At 36.4% G+C, this 8,872-nt stretch overlaps 1 protein-coding gene across 1 annotated transcript in view; it reads right to left on the bottom strand.

The window, feature by feature from the left end:
* Positions 1 to 2,612: 2,612 nt before the first annotated feature.
* LOC145682710 (uncharacterized) overlaps positions 2,613 to 8,872 on the bottom strand; it is a 119,770-nt gene continuing 113,510 nt past the window's right edge. The window contains exons 4-5 of the mRNA XM_081754098.1: positions 6,315 to 6,378; positions 2,613 to 3,088 (exon numbers count right to left, since the gene is read on the bottom strand). Coding sequence (XP_081610224.1) covers positions 2,724 to 3,088; positions 6,315 to 6,378 — 429 coding nt within the window. The 3' untranslated portion in view covers positions 2,613 to 2,723. The remainder of the gene's footprint in view (positions 3,089 to 6,314; positions 6,379 to 8,872) is intronic.

The following is an 8,872-nucleotide window of genomic DNA, read 5'->3' as shown; positions in this document are numbered from 1 at the left end:
CGAGTGTGTCCATGGCTGAGGACTGTCAACAAATACAGAGTTTTTTTATTCACTTGGTCAAGGGCTATTTGTCCACTAAATTTGGTTGAGGTCCAACCAGTACTTACTGTCAAATAAAGTAACACACACACACACACACACACACATACACCTGGAGCAAATCTATAAGTTCTCGTATACTTACGCCTGGAACTCAAAGACAACCAACAAGACATACTGGTACATCTGACCAGAGGATTAACTTTATAATCCTGGTTCCATTTTGAAGTCACATCTTTTCTGATTTAACCATTCCTGCTACTGGTTTTACTGAGTCGGCACGACGAATCATACATCACACATCGCACGACGAATCATACATCACAAAAATAATATGCCAAGTATAATTCGATGGGATACAAATCCGAGGTGAACGGAGGAAATTACAGTATTTTCTTTCTAAAATTTTAGAGCAGTTGCTGTGTGCTGAACATGATGAGTGCTCTCGAATTGCAGCAGGGGCGGATCCAGGGGGCAATCGGGGCAATTGCCCTTCCCCCCCAGAAGAGGAATTTTTCTTATTTTATATATATATATAAATAAAACCCATCCCAGAGTTCGGAGCTCTTAAAAGTAGCTCTATGTAGGAGTACTACAACCCACCGCTCCCCCCAGAAGTCCGTTCTGGATCCGCCCCTGAATTGCTGTGCATGAAAGTAACTCTATTACACATACTCTTGGTATTTTCGTCATGAAACTTAAAGGATTTGACGTTGAAGTATTGTCGCAGAGCCTACTTAAAAAGTATAACTTTACATACGACATTATTTTAAAAGAGAATTCTATCAAATTTTCACAGATTTGTTACATTTTTAGGTTAGGTCAGAGGTTTTAGGATGGTTCTACCAAACTTTGAAAGATTTCTTACATTTTCAGATTAAGTTAGAGCTTAGAACTGGCTTACATCACTCGCAAACGCCCATTACTAACATACTAACTGAAAATTGTCGCCATTTTATTTCTATCTAATTTGCATTCTTGTATCCTGCCACCTTTCGATTTAGTAAATAGTTACACATACAATATTTTCACTAAAATTTAAAATTTATTTCAATATGCAGTGCACGGACAGAAATTTTTTATAATCACATTCTCATTCCTTCACGAAAAATATTTCACATCGTATTTTACCTAAAAGTTTTCTGTTTGGTAGAACCACCTGCTTGAGTAAACCCTTACTTATATTTTCAACTTCAAACAGACGAATGTCCTAATCGTTTATCCATTTTAACTTCTACGCATCTCCGACTGACAGGAGACAATACAAAGCAGCGGCATGTATTGATGTCTGTGTCAACAAGTGCATACGCACTATATTGCGCATTCAGGTTATGACAGATTATGAATCTTTTAAAATGTTCTTCTGATTCCTTTCTGTAAGTACTAAAGGGCAGAGTGGGAAATGATCATAGTCAAAGTCCAGGGAGGAGAGAGGGGCAGAAAAGCACTTTTCGCATTCTAATGCTTCGACATAAAGTTCAAATATTTGAACATCCAAAATTAATTAATTAGGTGGAAGTATTGAAAGCTTAATCACTAATCTTTTAATTACACATGAGTTAGATCCAGTGGGGGATCTAAAAGATAGAAACTGGGGACGAGTCAGACCCCAGAATACGATAGGTATATTATGAGTTTACTATAAACTTTAAAAAAATATATAATTATAGCTTCAATTATTTTTGTCACTGGAAAACTAGGGTCTTAGGCCCCCCCGAGCTCCAGGCTAGATCCGCTACTGTTTTATATCTACCTATGAATTACAGTTGCTAATTTGCAAACTTCTCACAATAGTACAGTGCCGTACCGTGAAAAATTAGAGCCCGGGGCGAGAATATAAGACGGCGCCCCCGTACATATGAGTGAGGTCGACAGACCAGAAGCGAAGTGCCACCATAGTTGGCGCCAAACGGAAGAAAATTTTCAAAACTAAATCCTGTTTTTCCTTAATTTTGTGCACATTTAATTTTTTAAAACTTTTTCCTTCCATTTTGTGTGTCACGTGCATTTTCCTAACAAGAAAAACAAGGAAGAGAATTTAAGTACATAGTAGTAATATTACAAGTAATTTTTCCTCTCCTTTCTTTATTTTCTGTTCTGAACGAATTTTGCGCTCCCTACTTCAGAGCAGAGTCCGTCACCCAAGGGCGCCGATTTCTCTGTAAATTTGAGGGGGGGGGGATTCAGATGCAGAAGGTATATATATAAGAAGATTTTAAGACAAATTGCATTCAAATTATGCCAAATATTGTATATTCATAAATACAATAGGGGGCCCACATGAGCTTTGCGGGAGCCCGGGCCTCCCAGGATCAGCGCCCTTGCCGTCGCCCCGCTTTCCCACCCCCCACTGCATGGAACTGCAATAGTGTAACTTTATTCACCTCCCAGTAGCTTATTAATGAGAGAAATTTTATTTCAAACATATTAGTAGGGAAAGATCTCACTTTCCCAGGATTTTCCACCCATACTACTTTCCAAAATATAGACATTTTAAAATCTTCAGTTGGCATCAACTGAAAGCTTGCATTAAAATAAAAGAACCAGAAAACACATAAACTTTATTATTTTTTAAAATCTTATAATATATATTTACATTTTACGTATATATGTAACTTCTTATACTATAAATATATGTACCTATCCCCCATTATGCTATAATAAATACACTTTATAAACCAAAATCATCTTTTTCTTTCGTACGAGTACTCAGCATAGTCCTTTTCGTCTTCATTTCCATAATAATAATCATCATCATCGTCATCAACCATATCCTCTTCATTATCACTGCCACGAATTATTTTTATACCTTGAAATCTTGGCCTTTTGGATTCGAAAGATAAATGACGAAATCGTACGGGGTTCTTTCCTAATCGCACTTCATCGCTGTTATAGTCTTTGTACTTCTTCGCTGATGGAACGGCGTCGTAGTACACCGCATCTTGTGCCTCATCTTGGAAATCATTGTTTTTATTTGTTTTTCTGTTATTATGATTATTATTAGTTTTAGTATTGATGTTAATGTTGTCTTCATCATCATAATCGTAAACTGAAAAACAAAATGGAAAAATGGTTATTAGATCAACCCGCATATATAGGGTGTAATAAAAAGGTATTACAAAATTTCAAGGGTAGACAAGCATAAACGTTCATGTGGCAATATGCCAGGAGAGTTACGGCCATTAAGCCACCTAACGGTGTGAAATAGTCACATTCTGGTCGCCTCTGAATGTGACTAAATTTAAACCTCAATAACACAGCCGCTAGGAAGCTAGGAAGATAATTTTGGTATGAATGTGTTCCTGAAGGATGGAGTTTATGGTCGATATGCATTTTATGTATGTGAGAGGAACCACACCGGAGAAGGAGGGTAAAGTACGTGCTTTCTTGTTTTTTGCATCAGGTTTTTTTTTTTGGGAGGAAAGGGGGAAAGGCACGGCAAAATTTCAGAGGTGGATTCCTTATGGATAGACAAGCAAAAAAGATGTGATGTACCACGTGTTTCCGTATACAAACAATACTTCACGCTCTTGTTTGTAAACATCACCGTATGGATTTACAAGAGAGTACTACACCACACGTGAATTTACTATAAGAAGCAGACGACATACCACCAGTGCCTCCTATGAACCACAGCCGCGAGAACGCCTATATAATGGGACGCAGCCGACAGATCTACACCAGTTTCCTGGTCTCTTCTTTATAGACTTACAGTGGGGTCTAAGAGGCACTTACCCTTCCCCAAAGCCTTACCTTGCAGGAGAGCTAACGGTTCCTAGACTATACCTCTCTTTGTTGCTTGCAGTCGAGCAGCACGAGAATTCTAATCACAACCCGACCTGGATTGCAGCGGAGCCTTAACGGAAATCTTAATCCCCTCTACTTGCATGAGGGTAGAGTGTGTCCTACAACCCCTCACCTAGCACGCTAGTGAGGAGTCCTTCCCACGACTGTCAGGTCGAGGGAAAACTGCATTTGTCCCGAACATTATATTAGAGGATTGCATAGTAGTGTTTGTGAATACTATTGTAATCTATTTGAGGATTTGTAAATAAACCGATAGTTGGAGTCCATTCTGGGCGCTCAATGAACATACCGGAAGAGTTAAAGGAATCAAATAATAGGTATATTGAATTGTGATTGGTTATTTTGCAAAGTGTTATGAAGTATACGGCGAAGTTTTACGAGATGTCGTCATAAAAATGATAATTTTACTGTTAAAATGGGTAACTATGTGTGAAAAACAATGGCGTTCAATTTCTGCGCAATGCAAGATACCTCTATTTCTGCTTAGAAGTAAATAACATGCGTTTGAAACCATTATTAGTTATCTTCCAAGTCATATTATTCCTAATATCTATGAGTACTTATATAATTTTAGTAGTACGAATTGCCTTTCAGGAAAACGGTAAAATAACAAAATTCACACCAGAAAACAACGATGGATGTGCATGGCTGTAGCATGCTTAACACCATCTTCACAGCAATGTTGCATACATGTATGTCGCTTTGCAATATCCTGAACCAGATTAGATACAACTCGCTTATAGCGACTCCTAGCACAGGTTCATTTGTCTGAATTGGGGAGTCTTGTTAAATCTTACAACGAAGTTCCTTTGGGTGTTTGTCATTCATTTGCCTGTGCAAGATCTCTGATGAGCTCCAGTGTGCTTTACCGTTTCTACACGGTGACTCATTAGCCATGGATCTTACTATCTGTGCAAGCACTAAAATATATTCAATACGTGCAATGCAATACATCAGTGAAAATTGTCTGCAATGAAATATACAAGAGGTAGGTTACTATCTACGAAGAAACACGTATTGAATGAGCGCCTACAAGGACTTTTGGCTCGCCTTTTCAGTATTAGAGTTTCATTTAAATCCGGGAAAGTGACAAGTTTTTCAACTTGACGCCATCTCGTAAAACTGAACGAAGATTTGTGATAATATTGTTGCAGCACAAAGTGTATAAGCGATTGAGATATTAAGTATTAACGACACTATGGGCTGTGCAAATTTTACTAATGACTTCAATATTGTCTTATGACTGTTAATTTCAACATGTCAGTATATATTATTAAAATAAACTCCGTAGCAAAACAGCCCTTGAAAGGCATAATTTACTGATCATTCTTGATATTCAACTATGTTTGATGTGGGTAATGTGTGATCAGTACATAGAGAGTTTCTCACTCTTTCTATCCATGCCAGGTTTTCTTATCTGAGCTCGATACTCCTTGATTTAGATAGCTGTCAAATTATCCTCACGACACTGGGCGAACTACGTAATACCAATATCGTCTTGGAGATTTCTAAGGGTGTACTTGTTCGACAAATGCCCAGAACTGTTTGATTTGGTGGTTTAACAGGAGCTGGTAGACTAGCGCGGCGATTCTGCACCAAACACTAGTTTCAACAATAATATTTAATCTATATCTTACAATGCTAGGTTTATATGTTTGTCTCCAATCCTTCCGACAATAAGATCTCGAAAACCACAAATGGTAGAAACGTGTCGTTTTCGCTGGTCGATTCCAAATTTTGTGTAGATTGTCCAGTTCTTATCGAATATTTTTTTAAAAAACGTGGTCGTTATTTCTTTATTACATTTTTAGGGCTACACAGGAATTGTTGAAATTTTTAAAAAGTAAAGGCATTATATCCTATGAGTTATACATTCCAACACAACATCGTTGTATATAGGGGTTGTATATCCATCAGGCATTTGTTTCATGGCCAAATGATAATGAAAAACGAAGGATAACCATTTCTCCAGTCTAAGATAATTCTTTATTGTTTGGGGTGTTTTGCCCAATGAACACCATATATCACTAACATTATAATTAATTGTGTGTTTGTAATGTATTTGCTTATTAAATACTGCATGCAAGAAGAAAGAAAATACTGATAATATATGAATTAGAAACTCTAACCGCAAGTAGGCTCAAGTCTTGCAAACGGTGCGAGATATTGAAAAAATAATCTAAAAAAATCTCCCCTTTATTGTCCCCTTGCCGATTTTTATCAAGATGTTTTTCACTCGTTTCTGTAAAGGGACATGTGCAGATGTTGTGAGGAATGACAACGAGATTCATGCTCATATCTGAATGATGCGGTGTGTAGGGAGCGCAGGTTCAGCTAGTACAATATAATTTAGCTTTACCTTCTAGTAAGTAAAATACTATATACCCTATTGATATAAGAATTTGATGGAAATTTAGTCGTGTCTGCTACCTCAGCCATAGCGTTATTTAAAACTATGGTTCTATTACCTGGTATTTCCACTGCAGGATACTCATTTTTGGGCCTAGCATGTTGTCCAAGTTGAGAAGTAACCTGAGAATGAAAAATAAAACAGTATTTATCATGTATTATAGAGGATATTTATTTTACTGATCACTTTGGTATCATCGAACATTTCTGTTAAATATTACACATGATAATGTTATTACAATTATCTGAGAAAACTATGGTATTATATATATATGTAGGAGAAAGCTGTTACCCCACTTCCAAGAAATATCTAGGGCGTCCCCCCACTTCCTAAAAAAATACAATTGGCAAAGATGGACACGGGGGACGGCGTAACGTTGTCTGTCCTCTTACCTTTTCAGATCCACTTTTCCCCTGGATATATACATTTTTAAAGTATAATTGCGTTAGACATCTTGATTTAATATTCAACTAAGTACCATTTAGAAATTATTTATTTAATCTGTTAGTAACCAAATAAATGACTAAAATAACTTTTTCCTTTCATTTAACAACCAATATTATTTTCAAGATTTATGCAACCATACACAATATACACAGTTGGGCAATGTCGGAAAAATAACGGAACTTTTTAAATTTAACAAAACGGATTAGGTATTATACCAAATGTAGTTGTTTTTATTGAAAATACATCCCTTCCGCATCAATACATTGCTTGGCATGTTCAACCAATGCTAGCATAGAGTTTTTAATGTGCTTTTTTAGAATCGCCTCAATGACCCTCGTCAGGGCAGACTGGATGTGTGTAACATTGTCACAAAATGTTCCTTTCATGGCCAATTTTAATTTAGGGAATAGGAAACAGTTACACTGCGAAAAATCAGGCGAATATGGAGGATATGGAAGTACACTGATTTGTTTTTAGCCAAAAAAGTTACAAACTGCGACGGTACTGTGACATGATGCATTGTCATGCAACAAAGACCAATTGCCTGGCGCTGGACACTCGGGCCTTACGCGAACAGTTCGCTTCCATAAACGCACCATATCACTCAGATAATATTCACCGCTAACAGTTTGATCCTATGGAACGAATTTCTGAAGTATAATACATTTGAAATCGTAAAAACTCATCGCGATTTTTGTTTTTTAGACTGTCTGATTTTAGGTTGTCTTCAAATAACTCTCGATCGTCTCGGAATCATGTATACCACTCGAACATACGTGTACGAGATAAGCACTCATTATCATACACTTGCTTCATCATTTCCAATGTCTGTGTAAATGTTTTACCAAGCTTGAAGTAATATTTTTTCTTTGCTCCATCGTGTTTTTGTGACGAAGTGACACCAGATTACACTCACGTTTCTTGCTATAACTTGACACTCCATTAATCGGTTCTCATGATTGTGGTCTCGTTTTGTTGAGCGGATATGCAGCTTTCTGATATGTTGCTTCAATAGATGGAGCTAGTGGCTGTCTGTAAATAAAAACAGTTCCGTTACTTTCCGACAAACTGTGTATTTTACGTTTAAAGAAAAGTTTTTGATAAACTTTTTTTTATATAAAATGGAATAAAATTTTGATATTAATGTACTTTTGGGCAATATTTTTAAGGACGTATTTACTAATTTCCTCCAGTTGAATAATAATAATCACAAAAAAATCTTAAGCATTCGACAATAATTTCTGTTTGAAAATAGTGTACTTTCGATCGTAATTGTTTAATGAGAGCAAGGAGTTGTACAGATTGATCGCAAGAAAATACAAATGTTTTACAAACACTGTCGCTGAACCCGTTTTCTTTTATTTGAGGACGGTTACTCTACTACTTAGGTACTTGTGACGTAATTGTCGCTAACTCTCTTCCCTATCATCATAAGAAAACCACACCAATTAAATTTTAGATTGTTATTGTACACTTGCAACGAATAGGGCGGAAATTTATCCTGGTTGCAGCCTTTCTTATTTATTTAAGTAAAACATCAAACACATTTTACTTAAACTGTTCACAAAATAACTGTATGGCTTTTTCAGAAACTATCTGGCAACTTGAAATTTGATTGCAAAATCCATAAATGGTGACGAAAGACTTTCTGATATGCGGTTAACTGGAATTTGGTTGGTCATCACTTCAACTAATTTTCTTTTCATTTAGTATCCAAGTAACTCTTGGACGTACTGTAATCTAGTTAAACAATACAACATAAACTGAATTTTAACATAAAATCTATAGTATAGATTATATTCCATGAGGTTGCTGGATCCTATTAATGAAATGGAATGATCGGACAGTAGATATCATTGAGGAATAGCTGTAATTTGATGACGAATTAGTTAAACAAGGAAAAATCTAAGAATATCATTCAAGGGCACTACAACTATTTCTAACATTACACTAACAAGGAGACATTACGATTTGAATGAAATTTTGCATACTTGTAGAACATCGAAAAATAATCGACACGTATTTCTTTGTTTCGGCAATGGTGAAGATTTAAGAGTGGAAACCACTCTTTGAACGTTAGGGGTAGTCTCCAAGCATAGACAGAAAACAATCATTTAATATAGAAGAACACATACTGCCAGAGTTGTTTTAGGACAGCTGATTCAGAAT

The sequence above is a fragment of the Thermobia domestica genome, chromosome 4 (assembly GCF_964235325.1).
Source record: "Thermobia domestica chromosome 4, izTheDome1.hap1.1, whole genome shotgun sequence".
Lineage (NCBI taxonomy): Eukaryota > Metazoa > Arthropoda > Insecta > Zygentoma > Lepismatidae > Thermobia > Thermobia domestica.
Note: the sequence above shows the minus strand (reverse complement) of the source record. Positions and strands in the feature narration are given on the sequence as shown.